The sequence below is a fragment of the Equus quagga genome, chromosome 18 (assembly GCF_021613505.1).
Source record: "Equus quagga isolate Etosha38 chromosome 18, UCLA_HA_Equagga_1.0, whole genome shotgun sequence".
In the NCBI taxonomy this organism is placed as follows: domain Eukaryota; kingdom Metazoa; phylum Chordata; class Mammalia; order Perissodactyla; family Equidae; genus Equus; species Equus quagga.
This window is the reverse complement of record NC_060284.1, coordinates 1,723,652-1,743,848: the sequence shown is the minus strand read 5'-3', so window position 1 is coordinate 1,743,848 and position 20,197 is coordinate 1,723,652. Positions and strand designations below refer to the sequence as shown.

The 20,197-nt window shown below is 45.9% G+C and overlaps 1 protein-coding gene across 1 annotated transcript; it reads right to left on the bottom strand.

The window, feature by feature from the left end:
* Positions 1 to 7,179: 7,179 nt before the first annotated feature.
* On the bottom strand, positions 7,180 to 18,633 carry L1TD1 (LINE1 type transposase domain containing 1). Its single transcript, XM_046645826.1, has 4 exons — positions 18,364 to 18,633; positions 11,333 to 12,418; positions 8,796 to 9,081; positions 7,180 to 8,549 (listed from the first exon to the last, which is right to left on the bottom strand). Exons 1-4 carry the CDS (start codon positions 18,631 to 18,633, stop codon positions 7,180 to 7,182), a joined length of 3,012 nt encoding a protein of 1,003 aa, XP_046501782.1.
* Between the last annotated feature and the right edge of the window lie 1,564 nt (positions 18,634 to 20,197).

The following is a 20,197-nucleotide window of genomic DNA, read 5'->3' as shown; positions in this document are numbered from 1 at the left end:
GTCTGGTTATTGCGTGGTTCTATAACTTTAGATAAGAATCAGATCGGATTAAGTCAGGATGTCCTATGCTTCCTGGAGGATGATGTGGATCAGTATGTAGGCAGGAGCCTTGGGCTTCTCTCCCTGGGGCAGCCTTGATCCTCATCACTCACCAGGCTTCCCGTGAGCTCAGCTGACTCCAGGGAAGAAACAACCCCAATGTCCAACAAAGGCAGGTTGGTTCCACAGATGATGCGGCATACAACAGCATGTAAAGACATGCTTTCTGATCTCACTGTAAGTAGAAGATAAAACCAATGACAAACAAACACAAAGCAACAGATTGGACTGGTGGTTACCAGAGGGGACGTGGGGAGGGAGGAAGGTGAAAGAGGTGATTAGGCTCCTGTGTGTGGGGATGGATGGTAGTTAGTCTTTGGGTGGTGAACGTGACGTAATCTACACAGAAGTCAAAATATAATAACGTATTTTTGAAATTTATATATAATGTTATAAACCAATGTTACAGCAATAAAAATAAAAGTCATGCTTTCTATTCTACAAGCCCAATAAATAAAATTTATGGATGAGAAAAGGAGTATTTTGCTTTTATCAAATTTTCAACAATGGAGCTGTTTGTATAATTTTTTTTTTTAAAGAAGGGCAATGTTGTAATGAAACCAACAACCTTCTAGGTCATAAATGTCACCGTCATTCTGAGTCTGTCATCCCTCACCCCACACTCAAACAGAGCAGTCGAGGGACCTTCAGTTCACCTGGATGGTTCCTGCCTGGGGAGACGGGGTGGAGCTGGGCTCACCCGGTGGGTGACCGGCAGTGTCAGGCCTCTCCTCAAGGTGGCACAATCAGAGATTGTTTTTATTTTTCATGTGTATAAAATTTTATAACTTTTGCTTTGTGGCAAAAAATAAAAACAAAAAATTGGAGCCCATGCCTCCTCTGCCTTCCTTACAGCAGTTTTCTGGGGGACTCAGTCCGCCTCCCTTTTTTCTAGCCTGAAATCCCCTTAATGATACCAGCTCAACACAGGGTCGACATAAGGTAAGCCATATTGTAGAAAAGAAACCATATTGTGACTTCGAGTGACCTCTGACTAGCCCAGATGCGCTCTGTAGATTTTGTGGCCCCTCCCAGCTGCTTTAAGATGATAACTTTGTTCTTTTGAGTTCCTTAGGAATGTGATGACCCCCAGGCAGAGAGCCTAAGCTGATAGCCATCATCAATGACAACAGAAAGGACGTTGCTCCAGTCTCTGTATCCAGTAAAACAAAGGACTATCAGGAATGGGGACCAGATGTCTGCCCCACCTGGAGATCAGATGGAGGCCCCACCCATAGACCAGCCCCGTATACAAGTGGCCTGTCGTCTTTGTCCTGGGAGATAGTTCTTTGGACATTAGTCAGCCATCTTCCCTCTTGCTAGCAAGCTGTAATAAAAACCCTTTCTTTCCTACCACCTTGCCTCCTGATGAATGGCATGTCTTATTGTGAGCAGAGGACCCCCCCTTAGGTGGTAACATTAACACTTATCATACTTTAAATCATTGTATTCCTTTCTTTCTTGGAAAAAGTAGAAATTATAAATTTCATAAAAACAGATTATGGAACAGAATAGAGAATTAGAAACAGATTTTAAAAAATAGAGTCAGACAAACTGGCTTACTATCTGGCAATAAATAAAACTGGATTCCCGCCCTAAACTGTACATGAAAATGGATTCTAGGTGGATTAGAGAATGAAATGTGAATGATGAAAATGTAAAGCCACACCCAGTGCTGATGAGAGTGGGAGCAACTGGAGAGAAAGTTTTTTTTAGCTGATAAAAGAGCAAATGATAGGCATCAGCACTTCACAGAGGGTGGACTCTAAAATGACCAAGAAATACACGGAGAGATGCTCAGCTTCACTAATTAGAGAAACACAAATCAAAACAATGGGATACTCACATCCATTGTATTGGTAAAAATTAGACAACGAGTGAGGATGCAGGGGAGTAGGAGCCCCAGTTGCATACACAAATGACAATGGCCAAACCATATATGACAACAGAACTCTGACCAACAGCTTCTGTGGCAATTAGCCCCAGAGGCCAAATGACCACCTTTGCAGCAACTGGCCCAGTTAGACTTGCTCAACGACTACCAGCTTCCCTATTATCGCTCCCATTTCCAACTCAGGACCAACCAGAGAAAGACAAATAAGCTTGCAAACCATCACAGGAGATGCCCTGCTTCCAGTGGCTTCCCCAGGCCGGCCACCTCCAAACGGGGCACACGCAAACCTTCTCTTTTCCACCACAAAGCTTCCCATCCCGACTGCCTTGAGTCTCTGCCAAATACTAGCAATGGTGGCTGACTCCTCTACTGTAGCAAAGCCCTGAAAGAATGGCTTGAGTTGGCTCTCACTTGGGTGGCCTTCATTTATTTTCACAATACTAGAACCACTCTGAAGAACAAAACGGCAACACTCAGCAGAACGAAGCATAAGCTCGCTTTAGGAGCCAGGAGAGGCGCTCCCATCCAGGCCCCCAGGGGACGGGCATGAGGACGGGTACAAGCAGCATCGTCTGTGGTGGTGGGAAGCTGGGGGCAGCTTGGTGCCCACACTAGACAAACTGCTAAACAAAACATGGTGGATGCAGACTGTGATTCCGTTTAGAAACAATGAATTATATGTGCGCAACAACCTACATATGTAGATCTTTGAAAAACTGTCAAGTACAGTCAGAACATAAAGTCTAAAGCATAATTCCATTTACATAAAGAACACAATCCCCCACAAAATGACACATTTTGGGAGAAACACACGTATCCAGTACCTGTTACAGTGGGTCAACGCTGGGGAAGGGGACGCATGGTGTGAAGACGGGATGAAAGTGAAGATCAGGAGGGAGCCCGCGCAGACCTGAGGAGAGCAGCACAGACCAAAGGATTATCAGCTCTGTCTACTTTCTGCACTGGAAATTCTCTTCCTTCTCCCCGAGCCTTGGAAAAAAGCAGCTTAATTACTACACCCAAGTAAGTCCCGCAAGAAAAGAGGGGGTCCTGGCCTTGTATAAATACGTCAACGTGTGCACCCGTGTCGAGGGCGCTGCGGCAGTGCGGGCTGGTCTGTGTCCGTCTGGTCACTGTAAGTACATCAGTGTCAGCGGCATCCCATTGCTCGCCCTCCTCTAATCCTCCAGCCCTTGTATCTCTGCGGGCACGGGCTATCAGTGCTGGGGGACAGCAGTGCTGGGGGCTCAACGGGGTTCGTGACCACTACATGAAGTTTCCCTGGGCTGTGGTAACAAAGTACCACAAACGAGGTGGCGTAAAACAAGAAACGTATTCTCTCACAATTCTGGAGGCTGGGCGTCTTAAGGTGTTAGCATGACCACACTCACTCCAAAGGATCTAGGGACGAACCCGTCCATGTCTCTTCAGCTCCTGGTTGTGGCCGGAATACGTGCTCCTCCTTGGCTGGCGGATGTGTCATTCCCCTCTCCGCCTTCTCCCCACCGTGCGTGTGTAGACTGTTTTCTTTTTCTTCTAAAGACACCAGTCATTGGATTAGGGCCCACAGTAATCCAGTCTTGACTTCATCTTAATCTACCTAATTGCAACTGCAGACCCTTCTTCCATAGGGCACATTCTGAGATTCCAAGTGGGGATGAGTTTAGAGGGACCGTACTCAACCCACTAAAACTCCCCACTAAAACGCTCCCCTCGGCAGCGAGGGAGGTTAGTGGCGTGTGGAGGGGCCTTGTCAACAACTCCATGTGGCAGTTCTCAAAGCATCGAAGTCTCCAGTCCCCACCTCCCCTCCGCTTCAAGCCCCTCAGGGCGGGGGGCATAGTCAACCTCCCCCCCCACCCATGGCATCTCTCTCCATCTTTTGCGTCCAGCCATTAGAGATATGATTTGTCTAGTGATTTCCTAGAAAATAGTTAATTGACTCTCAAAAAAAAAAGCACCCCTATTTGTAGCCTCTCCGTGGTAAAGACTCCCACCACGGCCCATTTCAAGGCACCAAGGTGGATTTATTGAACCTGGAGCAGGAATGAGATGTAAGCCCACCTCAGCCAGTGTGAGCCCCAGTTCCCCTCAACTCAGCAGTTTCCACCGGGAGCTCTGAGGCTTTGCCAGAGCCTTATCAAAAATCACTGCACACCCAGAGAGACTGAAGTGGGCCTCACCTCTTCCTGGGGTAGGTTCATCCCCTGGGAGCTGGGGAGACAAGAAAGGGCTCTAACAACCTCAAACTGACAATTTAAGTCTCAAGGCGTAATAGTGAGTTTAGAAAGCCAGTCTCAAAAGGTGACATACTGTTGGATTCCATTGGTGTAACATTCTTGAAATGACAGAATTAAACGAAGAACCTATGCTGGCCAGGGGTTAGGGCCAGGTACAGCCAGGAGCCAGAGTGGCACCAGGAGCTCCTTGGTGGTGATGAGCTGTGCTGAATCTTTTTTTTTTTTTTAAAGATTGGCACCTGAGCTAATGTCTCTTGCCAATCTTTTTCTTCTTCTTCTTCTTCTTTTCCCCAAAGCCCCCCAGTACATAGTTGTATTCTAGTTGTGAGTGCTTCTGGTTGTGCTCTGTGGGACGCTGCCTCAGCGGGGCCTGATCAGCAGTGCTACGTCCGCGCCCAGGAGCCAAACCAGTGAAACTCTGGGCCACGAAAGCAGAGTGCATGAACTTAACCACTTGGCCACGGGGCTGGGTTCCACCAATCTATCCAGGAGATAAAACTGCAGAGCGCTCTCCCACATACACAGGTGTGCATGATAATGCCTGGTGCTGCCTCAGGCAGGCCTGTGGCCTGGCATGGTAGGCTCAAGAACAGCCTCCAAAGACATCAAGTCCTAATACTTGGAACCTATGCAGTTACCTCACATGCAGCAAAAGCGACTTTGCAGGGGCCGGCCCCGTGGTGCAGCAGTTAAGCTCACACATTCCGCTTCTCGGCGGCCCCAGGGTTCGCCAATTCAGACCCCGGGTGCGGACATGGCACCGCTTGGCAAGCCATGCTATGGTAGGCATCCCACGTATAAAACAGAGGAAGATGAGCATGGATGTTAGCTCAGGGCCAGTCTTTCTCAGCAAAAAAGAGGAAGATTGGCAGTAGTTAGCTCAGGGCTAATTTTCCTAAAAAAAAAAAAGTGACTTTGCAGATGCAACCAAGTTAAGGATCCTGAGATGGGGAGATGCTCCTGGATCATCTGGGTGGGCTCTAAATGCAGTAATGAGCTTCTTTGTGAGAGGCAGAGCGAGATCTCACCAAAGAGAAAAAGCAGTATTACCAGAGGCAGAGATCGGAGTGACACAGCCACAAGCCAAGGCAGGCCGGCAGCCACCAGTAGCTCCAGACCTGAGGACGACGTTCTCCCCCAGGGCCTCGGGAGCGAGCACTGCTCTGCTGACACCTTCATTTCAGTCCAGCGTAAGAGTTTCGGACTTCTGGCCCCCATAACCGGGAGAAAATGAACTCGTTTTCTTTAAGCCATCAAGTACGTGGTAATTTGTTATACTGGCCACATCAACCCCAAACATCAGATTGCCAGTAATGGACCAACGCCCATCTCCTGATTTGGGTATCGTATAGTTATGTAAGATGTGATCACTGGGGGTACAAGGGTGAAAGGTATGCGGGACTATACTATTTCTTCAAATTCACAAGAGCAAAAAGTAAAAAGTACTCTTTTACAAAAGGGAAAAGAAAGTGAAAACCAAAACCAAAACCCACCCCTAACAGCAATGCAGCAGAGCAGAAAGCTAACGGAATACCTATGATTAATTTCTCCAGGTTTCTGACCCACTCACCTCCAACCCAAATGAAAATGGTCTTCTGTGGTGCTCACTCTAAAACCTGCAGCAGCGAGAAGGGGCCCCGGCCTTGCTCGGGCTTTGTAGGTCTGGAAGCGGGCTGTCCCGTCTACTGAGGATTCTTGTTAGGCATAACCATCACCTCACAGAACCTTTACAAAAAGCTTGTGAGGAAGGAATCACTGATGAAGGGACGCAAGAGTCAAGAAGTTAGAACTAGGCTGGGCTCACACAGTAGAACTGGAGCTCAAAGCCAGGTTCTGAGGCCAGGACATTTAAAGTAGTAATCAATTTGTGTAAGGTCCCCCTTTTTTTTTTTTGAGGAAGAGTAGCCCTGAGCTAACTGCTGCCAATCCTCCTCTTTTTGCTGAGGAAGACTGGCCCTCAGCTAACATCCACGCCCATCTTCCTCTACTTTATATGTGGGACGCCTACGACAGCATGGCTTGCCAAGCAGTGCCATGTCCACACCTGGGATCTGAACCAGCGAACCCCAGGCTGCCAAGTGGAACGTGCGAACTTAACCGTTGCGCCACCAGGCCAGCCCCACAGAAGGTCCTTGAAGGCCAGGGTTGGAAGGACTGAACTGAGAACAGGAGAGGCTGGTTTCAAATGTCGTGCAGAGGAGATTATGTATACTTATTTTTTATAAGTTGAATACACTAAATGAGCACTTGTAGCAAAAACCATAAAATGGTTCTATCATTCTCCCCTCCTTCATTTCTTCTTGGTTATCTATATACTGCAAGTCAGTTCATTTCATTCTTAGGTAATTAACTGAGAACACACTACATTAGGGAAGACACTAGATGTCTCCATTGGATGGGTTTATGCCACAAAACGCAAAAATTATTAACTATAATGACAAATACTTTAGAAAATGCAAGACAGAAAAACAAACAATAAGCAAATGAAGCATAGTCAAAGGAAAAAGGTTTAATATAAAGATTCTAGATTCACATCATGATAAATGATAAAATTAAATATTCTTCTCTTGATGAGAATTCAACTTTTGCTTTTTCTTCTATTTATCCAGCCATCTTTTTCCTGTGCTTTTCTATTACTTTCCCCTACACTTTTCTATTACTGTCCATGGTTACACTCATGGATTCCCTCCCTCACCCCAGTAGTTTACAAAGTTTACTCCTACACAAGCTAGGATGGTTACCATGCAATTTTTTGATACCCCTTAAATTTACCAACACCCAGGTACTATCTTAACCCTCCCTTCCCTCTTAGCCCCAAGCACACTGTTAGCTGTCCATCCTTCTGGGGAGAAATGCAGCATTTTATTTTCCAATTTTCCTTGTGGATTTTTGGTGTGGAAGGAAAATATATACGGTGCACGTGTTTATTATAGTCACCCTGGATTGCTAGATTATATCCTCCAGCAATTCTTTCAAAGAGGGTGTGCAAAAAGCAAACTTTCTGAATTCTTTGACATCAAAAAATGCCTTTGCTTTACCCTCAAAATCAAATGCCAGTATGGCTGGGTATAGGATTCTTGGGTTGAAGCCTTTTGACTGCAGAACCCTTATGATATTCCTCCATTTACTCCTAGCATCCAACGTGTCTAATGATAAGTCTGCTGTCAGTCTGATCCGTTTTCCTCTGTAGGTTACCTCTTTTTTCTCTCTGGCAGCCATCATGACTTTCTCTCTATCACCGAAATTCCAAAATCTCACCAAGACATGTCTAGGAGTGAGTCTCTGCTTATCAATCTTACTGGGTACTCGGTAAGCACAGGCAATCTCAAGACGTGACTCTTTCTTTAGCTCTGGAAAGTTTTCTTGGATCATTTCCTTAATTATATCCTCTGCTCTATTCCCCTGATTATGTTTTTCTGGAATTCCTATCAAACGGATGTTGCAGCTTCTCGATCTATCCTCCATGTATCTTAATCTTTCTTTCTTTGTTACCCACTTGGCCATTTCCATCGTATCCTTAGAGAACTCTTCTATTCGATCTTCCAGATTATTCATTCTCTCTTCAAGTACGTCTATTCTGCTTCTCAGAGCATCTACTGAGTTTATTTCCAAGACTTCTGGATGGCAATTTTTAATATTTCCAATCTCTTCTCGTATCTCTCTGAAGACAGTAATTACACTTGTTCTAAAATTTTCTTCTGTTCCTTGTATTAAGTCTGTTTCTTTAGATGTTAGCTCTTCTGTTTGCAGAGTACTGTGTCTCTCTTTCTCAGTTTTCCTTAAAAGTTTGGTAATTCCTGATGGAGTACTCAAATTTGTACACGCATGTTTTTTCTGCTTATCAGAACTTATCTCTACTGATTTGGAGGGAGAGGCCAAACATAAGCTTGGACAGAGTGTCCCAGTTCCTTGATTTCTGGGCATAGCTGTTTCCTCTTTGTTCTGGGTTTTTTGTACCATCTGATGTTTTGTCAACTTTTCCTTCTCAGAGTCCGAAGCCAAATAACTAAAGGCAGTTTCCTTAAGTGTGTGTGAGGCCCCTTTTTTCTCAATCTGGGAGGCAGTCTTTACCTTTTCTGCTTCGGACTCCTTTCCTTCCTCCCATGTTAAGAACATGTCCATTTCCCACTCTGAGCCTTCTTTCTCCTCTGGCTCAGAATCTCCTACCTCTTTAATTAAAGGAACCTTCAAGTCATCACTGGCTATTTCTTCAACTCTAAGCTTTGGATTTACCACAGTATGATGCTGAAAGTTTGAGTCCTGTTCCTCACATAATACTGAGGCCCCTTCTCCCTCCTCCCCCAGCTCTGAGGCCCCTTCTCCCTCCTCCTCTAGCTCTGAGGCCCCTTCACTCTCCTCCTCTAGCTCTAAGGCCCCTTCACTCTCCTCCTCCAGGTCTGAGGCCCCTTCACTCTCCTCCCCCAGCTCTGAGGCCCCTTCACTCTCCTCCTCCAGGTCTGAGGCCCCTTCACTCTCCTCCCCCAGCTCTGAGGCCCCTTCACTCTCCTCCCCCAGCTCTGAGGCCCCTTCACTCTCCTCCCCCAGCTCTGAGGCCCCTTCACTCTCCTCCTCCAGGTCTGAGGCCCCTTCACTCTCCTCCTCCAGGTTTGAGGCCCCTTCAGCCTCCTCCTCCAGCTCTGAGGCCCCTTCTCCCTCCTTTTCCAGCTCTAAGGCTCCTTCCTCGTGGAGGGTCTCTTTTTCCTTCCACTCTGAAGACTGTTGCTCCCGAGTCTCTAAGTTCTCCACCTCCTCTGGCTCAGCGACCTTCACCTCTTTAATAAATAGAAAGGTCAAGCCATCACTGGTTGTTCCCCCAGCTCCATACTGTGAGTCTATTAGAGTTTCATCCTGAAAGTTTAAAAAAAAAAAAAAGTTATTTCTTTAAATCATGTCTTTTAAAGGAATTAAAGCTTTCCCTCTTAAATTTACTATCACTACCATTTTGACAATTAGTATATACGTAGAAAATTGTTTAAATATTAATTGTTTTTGAAGGCCTGGGCCCCTAAACAGGCCAAGTTTCCCCTATGGTTACCCTGTCACACCTGCAATTTCTTGTGTAGTACCTGCAACAAGTTTCCATGAGGTCATAACGTCTACTGTGTTCCTTCTGTTTCCCCAACACTCTGTTCTGTGCACGACTGCCTGTCGATAATGACTTGGACTAGTGAATATCTGCTTATACCCATGACCCTATGGTAAACAGACCCACTATCTAACTTTAAGATTACAAAAAAAAAGCCCTAAAACTCACATTTACCTTTCCCCTAAATAAGACAAAAGCAAATTTAATATCTTTCAAAGGTCCCACTTGCAGTTCAAACTCTAGCCATATTATTCAAAAGGAAACACGTTTTGTTTAAGAGAACAGGCTCAATTCAAGACTGTGTTGGTCAGATCCAGCTGCCACGTTTGCTCCTGGACCCCCGTTTTCTCTCTCAAACGAGTCTGATGACAGCATTACCTCAGATTGTTGAGTGTTAAATTAGGGTGACACGGAGGCCGAGCTTCAGACAATGTCTGCAACACAAATGATGTTTCCTAATATTTCTTGAAACCCTCTGCTGGCCCCTGAGCTTGTCACTGACCGCCCCTCTGTGAGGAAGGACTTTTCTCCATTTAGGGCCGGTTGATTGCTATTTGTCTTTAACCTTCCCAGACCCTCCAGGACTGGGCCCTCATCTGTGTAAATCTCTGGAGAACAGCTAATTTCTGAGAGTAAATGCTGATTCTCAAATAAAGAATTTATTGATCCAAGTGTATCTTCTAATTCTAGATTCTCATTTTGCACAGAGGTTACACTGGAAAATGTTGGAAGGGCAGGGGAATTGGTGTTGTTTTTAGAAACTGTCAAACATACCAGCTGAAGAATGTGGACTTCAGAAGACACAAATAAAAGGAAAGATATTCCCTGCTCATGGATTGGAAGAACTGATATTGTTAAAAAGTCCATATTACCCTCAAAGCAGTCCACAGATTCAGTGCAAGCTCTATCAAAATTCCAATGGCATTTTTCACAGAAATAGAACAAATGATCCTAACATTTGTCTAGAACCACAAAAGACCCTGAATAGCCAAAGAAACCTTGAGAAAGAACAACAAAACGGGAGGTATCACGCTTCCCGCTTTCAAACTATATTGCAAAGCTATGGTAATCAAAACAGTATGGTACTGGCATAAAAAACAGACACATATATCAATGGAACAGAATGGAGCCCAGATATAAACCTGCATATAGATGATCAATTAATTTACAACAAAGGAGCCGAGAACATATAATAGGGAAAGGATAGTCTTTTAATAAATGGTGCTGGGAAAACTGGACAGTCACATGCAAAAGGATGAAACTAGACGACTATCTTACACCATACACAAAAATCAACTCAAAAAAAAAAAAAAAGAAAGAAAGAGAGACAGAGAAAGAGAATCTCTACAGTATATCAAAGGAATTACCTTTTAAGATGGGGATTATGAAAAATACTCAGAAAACAAGATAAAGTGATTCTTAATGAATCAAGTACATGGGAACATACTCCAGTATGTTATAAGAAACAAAAACCTTTTTACATGGAATGGATAAAAGCTAGCTATTAACATTAATCAACAATCTCTCAGCTTTAATAAACTAGTTGTATTTGCATTTCCCTGATTACTAACAAAGAAGATGTAGCAGGAGTGCTTTATTCATTGAAAATTGAACCTAATTATTTCTGCTTGAAATTTTGTTCCTATTCCTATTGCATGAAGGCTTTTAGTTGAATTCATTCAATTCTTTGTTTCTATTTTTCCCTTTAATGATTTAAAAGCCATTGTCCTGGTGTTTACCTTTAAATATTTAACATATAAATTAATTTTTCTATCAGTGTCTAGAATGAATACCTGATTCATACCTCACACTATCTCCCATCAAACAACTCTTAACTCTTTCTCACCTCTCCCAAGCATCCAACACCATCCATTAAAAAAAAGCTTCAAATCATTACTTTTAATGTCATACTTTCACTTTTAAGGAATTATTTCTTAAAAATTCATTTAACCTTCAAATACCTTTACTATCACTTATACTTTATACATAAGCTCTACATATTTGTATGCTTACCATTTTTTCTTGAATCCCGTATTTTCTTCCTTTTTTTATTTTTTCATCTTGTGGGAGTACGTCTTTCAGTAATTCTTTCATAAAGGATTTTTGGCTGGTAAATTTGCTGAGGCTTTGCATGTCTGAAAAGGTCCTTATTTCACCATCACATTTAAATGCTAATTTAACTTGGCACAGAAATTTAGGCTCAAAATCATTTTCCCTCAGGATGTTGAAGACATTACTCCATCGCTTACGGACGTCCAGTGTTGCTGATGAAAAGTCTGCTGCCAGTGTGAGTCCTGCTGCTTCATCTTCTCTGGCGACTTTTAGAATTTTCTCTTTAGTCTTGAAGTTCTGAGGGATTTTTTCCTCTCTCACTTCTTCGACTAGTTCGTCCTCTCGATTCTCTCTGTCCTCTCCTGTAACTTCTATACGGCTGTTGCAGTTTCTACAACGGTCATCAATAATGCATATGGCTTCTTCAAAACTTTCCATGACTTTGTGATTTTGTGATTCATTTGGGGACAATTTCTTACCTTGGTTAGTACTGTACTCTTTAGCTTTGTCTAATTTGCTACTTGGCTTGTTTATTCCTTTTCTTTCAAAGGTCAAATTTTCAACATCCTCAACTATTTTAGAGTTTTCTCTAAGCTTCTCTAAAAACCCTGTTTTTTGTGAGGCTAAATCTTTCATTCGTTCCCAGTCTCTTCTGGTACTGGATTTCTTTGGATTTTTCATGTCAGATATTGTACTTTTTACACTTGAAATTTCCTTTAGGTCGTTTTTAAGAGATTCCTTTCTCTCTTCAATCATTAAGTCCAGTTTTTCCATCAAGACTTCACAATTCTTCATAATAGCCGTTGATATGTCTTTGTATTTTAAATCCAATATCTGGGCCATCTCCTGGTCAGTTTCAATCAACTGATTTCTTTCTACACGTGTGATATTTTGCTGTTTCTTTGCACGTCTAGCAATTTTTGATTGTACACTGAACATTGTGGATATATTGTTAAGACTGGATTGCTTTCTTTCCCTGAAGAGTAATTTTTGTTCTTCAGGCCTGCTATACTTCCCAAACTCAAAAACCTTAAAAAAATATATCCCCTGAAATATAAAAAAAGAAAAACTGTTTACTGAAGAATTCTTTATCTTGAGAAACTCAAATCAAGAATGTAAGGTTGGTTACTAAGTAAACTATGCTATGTGTATGCCATAACAATTTAATATAAAAGGTCACTAAGAAGACCGTACATGTACACTAAAACAAAGCAAAAATATCAGAACTCCAAATTCACATATTATCATTAAAACCACATTCAAGTAAAGACTTAAATGTAGTTAATCAACCAAACAGTAGATGAATAAAAATGGTGGAGATCGGCTGATTTTTCATACTATTAACTTTGCTATCATGCTCTCTGTATTAAGCATATTAATTACAAGAAAAACAGTACTTTTTTTTAAAAGTGTACCATATCAAGTTTTCAAAGTCTACGGTGACATGAATGGAAACTGACACAAAGTGGAGAAACAGAAGTCCTTTTTATGATTGCAGATAGTTAACATTAAGACTTTTTCTCAAAACCAGCTGTCAAGTCAACTCAGAATATTATTTTCCAGAGCGCAAATGTTAAGTCATATCCTGAGGGGAGCAGCACTGAACTCTATGCCTCCTCCACCTCACACGGGCCCCACCTCTGCTTAAGGAGCCTCACTGAGTTGCCCGTTTTTGCTTTTCTTCATTCCACTATACTGCATAACTGCCTGACCTTGCATGGTGGGAAGTGAGAGACCACCCTCTTTCCTTCCTCACTCAGTTGACGGGATGAGGAGTGGGAAAGTGTGACACGCACTCTGGACAACAGCTGGGAAGCCTGTGCCTGAATCTTTCCCTCGGCAGAGCCTGTCAGGATGCACATTCTACCAGTTGAGTTTCCTGCTGATGTCCTAACAGTGCTACCACCGGCTGACTCATCACCATTCTCAAGACCCAAACTGCTTCAGCTTGCAGGTACAAAAAGAAAAATTACACCCCTGTTAAGGAGATTCAGTGACACAAGGGAAGGAGACTAGGGTAAATAATCGAAGCCAGCAGCCATTATGGAAGCAGATAACAGAAGAGAAACAGGAAATGGAGCTCACGAGCACTGACCGTAGCTTTGAGGAACAGAACCAGAAAAGCTCCCAGGCAGCAAATGGAAGGAGGATAAGAAACACATAATATAGGGGCCGGCCTGGTGTCACAGTGGTTACGTTTGCATGCTCCACTTTGGTGGCCTGGGGTTTGCAGGTTCAGATCCTGGGCACAGACCTATACACCGCTCACAAAGCCATGCTGTGGAGGCCTCCCACATACAAAAAATAGAGCAAGATTGACATAGATATTAGCCCAGCAACAATCTTCCTCAAGCAAAAAGAAAAAAATACATATAACCTGGTAATAGAAAACCTCCCTGGACTCCACTCATTTGATTGAAAAACATCACCAGATCTGGTGCAAGGTTAATAAAAGATGCATATACATCTCAGATATCCTGGCCAATCTTGTGAAGGCACAAACCTTACAAATTCCCAGATATTCACATTTATTGAGCAGACTATCTGCTAGTTACTGTGCCAGATGCCAACAGAAAAAAAACTCTGAGCAAAAACAGACATGGGACCTGCCCTCAAGAGGGCTAACATCTAGGGAGAAACAAACACCCAACTGCAACTGCGCCAACTTACAAGGTGAGGGTGAAGTCACAAGTGCCTACACTAGGGGTTATCTGATGTATTCAGGGGGATCCAGAAAGGCTTCCCTGGGGAAGTGGCTCAAACTGGATCTGAGAAATGAGCAGCAGTTACAGCAAAGAACGGAAAGAAGTACATTCCATGCAGAAGAAACACTGTGTGCAAGGCTGGAGCCAGCCCTGCTGAGGGTAAGACACAGAGAAAGGCAGGAAAGGGAGGGCTTTGGTAATCTTGCTTCCCGACTGGATGAATGGTGATGCTTGCTATAGGCCAAAACAGAAAAGACCAAGAAAGAACCAGGTTTTAAAGGAAGAGCACAAATTTTGTTTCACATAGTGAGTCTGAGTTGCTCTTGAGATAATTAGAGAATGGGATAAATGAGTTTAGAACCCGAGCTAGTTTCTGTTCTGCAGATAGACATCTGTGAATCATCTGCTCATAGGTGGTCAATTCCATAGTTAACAAACATTCCAGAAAGAAAAATCAAATCAGCATGAGGCTCATTAAATGAGAAGACAAGCCAGAGAGCGGGAGAAAATATTTGCAAAAGACACATCTGATAAAGGACTGTTATTCGAAATATACAAAGAACTCTTAAAACTTACTAATAAGAAAACAAACAACCTGATTAAAAAAATAGGTAAGGGGGCCGGCCTGGCGGTCCAGCAGTTAAGTTTGCACGTTCCACTTCGGTGGCCCGGGGTTCGCTGGTTTGGATCCCGGTTGCAGACAGGGCACTGCTTGGCAAGCCATGCTGTGGCAGGCGTCTCACATGTAAAGTGGAGGAAGATGGGCATGGATGTCAGCTCAGGGCCAGCCTTCCTCAGCAAAAAGAGGAGGATTGGTGGCAGATGTTAGCTCAGGGCTAATCTTCCTCAAAAAAAAAAAAATAAATAAAGTTGACCATAGGTAGAGACATTTTAAAATGGAGTTAGAGCTGCCTTTCCAGAAAAACTGCCATGTCTTGAACCTTGGACTGGGCTGAACCTTCGGACAGGGCTCAAACGGCAATTATTTTACTAGTACTGGGGCCCAGGGCAGGCCACTCCAAAATATCCCAGAATAGCATATCAATTATTTTGAATTAAAGCGACATGAGAAGCAAAAAGGGCATCTGAGCCTCCTGTCTCTGTTCCCCTGAAAGCAGGAAATGAACTCCCGTGTGACAGGTGCTCTCCCGGCATCCTCGTCACCAGAGGTGGGGACACAGGGCCAAGACGCTGCACAACAAACCTCGCTAGTTTAATTTACCACCTCAAGCCTAAACTTTGCTTAAACCCCTCACTATTTACATACCCAAGCCTAAGTTTCTTGGTCCTGTCAATTCTTCACAAATTACTGTTTCTCTATGTCAAAGATCTACAGGTACTGCCTGCTTTCTTCACTCCCTTGAGCTTCATTTCTCTATGATCTCCAACACGTTTGTATTAACCTGGGTTTTCCTCCTGTTAGTCTGGTCTTTTGTCAATTTTATGATTAGTCCACCCACAGGAACACGGGAAGGGTAGAAAGGGGATCTTCCTCTGCCCAGATGCCAGCTGTTGTTTGAGAAGTCAGCAGGCGCAAAAACATGCTGATCACCAAGACTGAGGACTTTCTGCCTTTTTTTCCCCCCAAAGATTTTATTTTTCCTTTTTCTCCCCAAAGCCCCCCAGTACATAGTTGTATATTTTTAGTTGTGGGTCCTTCCAGTTGTGGCACGTGGGACGCTGCCTCAGCATCACCTAATGAGTGGTGCCATGTCCACGCCCAGGATTTGAACGGCGAAACCCTGGGCCACCAAAGTAGAGCGCATGAACTTAACCACTTGGCCACGGGGCCAGCCCCAGGACTTTCTGAAGATAGAATCAATAGTCAGTCAATGTTTAGCTTTCTGGCTCCAACTTCAATTAAAATTCTGACAAATGAAAATGGCAAGCAATAGGATATATTGGAGAATATGAGGAAGCCATTTGGTATAAACCTAATTCGGCCTGACCTTGTCTTTCCAAAAGGGCCTGACCGTGGCTGTTGAGCATGCACTGTTTGTCTGCTTTAGATATTCCCTATGGCAAGAACAAAGGCCCTTGAGATAAAGGTGCAACTTCCCTCCCCCTCCCAATGTTGGCATTCCCCTTAAGAATTAAACATCTTTCCTTAGGCTAGAAACTGATTGCTGCGCTCACCTGTGACCACCCAGCTAAAGACAATAGGCTTGCCTCCTGCTACGCCCACCAAGATAGCAGACCCACTACAGTAAAGGGAAAAACATGTTGCGGAAAGTGCACAGAGTACAATCCCATTGTTGTGAATACACACGAAACCACAGGAAGGAGAATGGACAGGAAACGTGGACGACATGCTCCTCAACTCTATTGGTCAGGGGAATGCAAACCAAAACAGACTCCAGCGTTTGAAAAAGCGGATTACAGCCAGTGCTGGACAGATGTGTGTCCTCTCCGCCTTGAAAGGAGAACTGGGAATTGTTAGAACCTTTGGGGTAATTAAAATGTGAAAAATATGCCATTAAAAAAAAAACGTATCTTAAACTTAGTATTTCCCTTTATTCTCCTCCCCCTGAACTCAGAAAAAGCCCAAGTACCTGCACGTGGCGGAGAGACCCCCCCCCCCCCCCACCCCCCCCCCGCCCCGCCCGCTCCACTCCCCCCCCCCCCCCCCCCCCCCGCCACCCCCGGCCCCCGCCCCCAACAAACTCTGGTGGCCACAGAGAAGGCAGTGGGGAGTATTAACTAGTCTTTCTCTAGCTCAAAGCAAGTCCACGATACCACCAGCAAATTCAGAAAAGAAGCACACACCAAGGGCAGGCTGCCTGTTTGGAAAAGTTTATCCACCACATAGGAGATGCAAGTAGACAATAAACAAATGAAAAGATGGCATCACAAACCAAGGACATGCAAATCAAGACAAGCCTTTTTTTGTCCAGGAGATAAAGGGGGAATTTATCTACCCTCCACCCCGCAATGCCCTGGGGGTGTGAACTGCTCATCGCTTCCAGCCCTCAATAGCTGGTTCCCGTCTCCCACATTCCCCCTCCCATTAGAGTGAGTGTCTTCAAACAGGAACCGGAGCTCACCGCTGCTGGGATTAAGACCCCCGAGCCTTCCTCTGCTAACCCCCTCCGCAGGCAGTCAAGCCTGACCTGAGACTTGCCAAGTTTGCCCCACTCCCCACCTCGATTAGGGATTCTGAACCCAGAGTGGACCAGTTTCAGGGTGTCCAGGGTCTTGGGTGGGAAAGAGACCACGTTTATTTTCATTCATCTCTGACTGGAATTTAGCATTTGATAAAGTTATCAAAACAATAAATCTGAGACACAGAATATGTGAGCTCCTTAACCTATTAACAAGATTGAGTGGCAGGTCTACACTACCTTTTAAATCCTGCCGTGGAGTGTAAAACTCCGTTTCATGACCCCGCAATAACTGTAACGTGACCTGAAAATACCTGTGTTTTCTGGTGCTGAGAAAGTCCTGGATGCTGCTAATACGGTCAGACTAACAAAGGGCGCCTTAGGGAGCCCCACCCTGGATTAGGTGCTGCAGGACACTCCCCATCGAGCCTAAACTCAGCTCCCTCGTTCGCCCTAAAGAGCCGCACCTGGTTCGCGCACGCGCACGCTCGCCCTGCACGGCCCGAGCCCAGCGCTGCGCACCGGGCTGCACGGCCCACCCGCTGGCGGTCCCTGAAGGCGAGGGGCTGGCTCTCCGCGGGGCGGGACTCGGGCCCCGGGAGGGCGGCGTCTCCCCGCCTGCAGTTCAAGCACAGTAGAGAATCCAAACTTAGGGTTTAATGCGTAGAAAAGGACCCCATCTTATACACGGGAAAAAAGGCACTTTAGCTCTGTGTTTGTTAAATCTATGTGATCACAGAAGTGAGGATGGACAGACACGCGAGGTGATGGACTGCAGACAGGGCCGCGGGAAGGGAAGGCCCCGGGGCCATTTTCTCCGACATTTTGACAGTAAACGCGTGTTCCTCCTGTCGTCTGAGACGCAATCAGCTTTCCTAACAATGAGTGAAATGCAGCAAAAAGTCCCTACTTCCCGGTTTGTTTCCCGCTCAGATAGAGAAACTCCGAGGGAAAGGGCTGCAGACGAAGTTCAAGGCGGCACGGGAGGAAACGGGGGGCCCCGCCCCAAGGCGCCCACCGACCCGCAGCCCCCGGCCTCAGCGGACCCCCGGCCCTGCCTCCAGCCCCCCGGGCACCGCTCTGGGAAGGCCCGAGCTTCGGGGGAGGTGCGGCAGGAACACGCGGGGCCCGGCCCGAGCGGCCTGGATCCTGGAACCGCCTCCCCCGACCCCCGGGCCAGCCTCACCTGGGGGAGGGTCCTGCCGGGCTGCAGACGCCAGCGCGAGGAAGGAGGCCGCGCCGACTCCGCACCTCCCGGGGCTCCTCCCTCCTCTTGAGGACTCCACGGCGCCAATCGCCTGTCGACCGCACTCCCACCCCTCACCCCGGAGCGATCGATCGCGGGCCTCCCCTTGCGGCGGCCACCTGAGCAGGGCGTGCCGCCCACCGCCCACCCCAGGGGCCTGACTCTCAATAAGGACAGCCTCCTTACCCAGCCCGTAGCCCGGGGGCTCATCCCTGATTCCCCACTTTGCTTCAGTCCTCGCAGCTAATCCCGCCCAGACCCTTGAACCTGTCCTCTCCTCTCCCTCTCCGTGGCTCCAACCCAGTCTGAGCCCCCTCAGCTCCCGCTGGTCTCCTGGCCTCCCCTCTGGCCCCTGTGCCATCCTGCACCCCTCTAATGCCTTTCAGTGGCTTCCCATTTCAGGGATAGTAAAGTTCCACCTCCTCATCCCGTCCTGACTCCCCTCTGACATTGTCTTGGTCATAACAGAAACCCTCTCCTTTCCGCTCCTCAGAAAACACTGACATTCCCACCTCAGGGCCTTTGCACCAGCTGTTTCCTCCAGAGTTACTTTCCCTTCATGGCTGACTTCTTCTCAGGTTGCAGGTCACATGTTAACTCCTCTAAGATGCCTCCCAACCACTCTTTCCTTTCTAAAGGAGACACACACACACACACACACACACACACACACACACACACACGCCATCCCATTACTCTCATCACATCACCCTCTTTATTTGGTGTCATAATCTGAAGATTAGCATGATCTGTTGTCAGAATCTGAAGGTATCCATTTAATTCAACTCTGTTTCCTTATTGTGTCTCTCTCCCACTTCCCCACTAGAATAGAGAATATAACCCCATACGGGCAGGAATCTTTCTTTCTTGCTCATCAACGTATCTCCTGTACCTGGACTTCTGGCGAGGACAGGCTAGGCCCTCGTGCTGACTGAAGGAAGGAGTGAGTAGGAAAACTCCTCTTGCCAATCAGACTCGGGCGGAGCTCACTGTACCCCTAAATGCTTCCCGGACCTTCTCCAGTTAGGAAGGTGGGCCAGGAGCTCAGGGGCTGTGCTGAGATGGAGATGCTGGCGTTCCGGGCTGCCGGGCTCCCCCCGCGGGTGCACGAGGCTCTGATGGAGGCCGACTTGCTCAAGGTTGTACCGCTAACAAGCAGAGAGGCCTCGATCTCGGGGGTGGGGGCGTCCAGTCCGTGTATGTGGAATACGCCAAGAGTATTTAGTCTTTTAAAAAAATCCCTTCTACCTCCCCGGCATTATTAATAAAATCACTTAAATGAAAAAAATTAAAATCAAATGGCAGCAACAAGTGGCAGAGAAAAAAAGTATCAACCTTGCATATGAGTTACACTTTAGGGGAAATGCATCAGTCCTTACGAACAGGATATTCTTGTCCTCACTGACTTCTCGGAATGTCGGCGCTTCGGTCGGGTTTGGAAGACGAAGCATGCCGCGCAGGACAGTCCCTCTGAGAAGGCTGCCGCAGCTCTGCTGTAATATGGCCCCGCTCACGGCGTCTTCCACAAACCTTAATCACTTAAAGAGACTTAAACGACGTATCATTTATATTAATCGAATGCGGTGGGTGTGGAGCCTGTTAGAATCCTGACTCAACACACAAGCACCAGGAGACAGAAAGGTGAAAAGATTTGAGCCTCGGGCCCTGGGTTTAGTGGGCCAATCAAGGCCTATTTGTTGTGAGAACTGGAGTTGGCTGGTGGCCACTCGACAGCAGGTCTTCCAACGGGTGGCTCTGGGGTCCGCGGAGACCT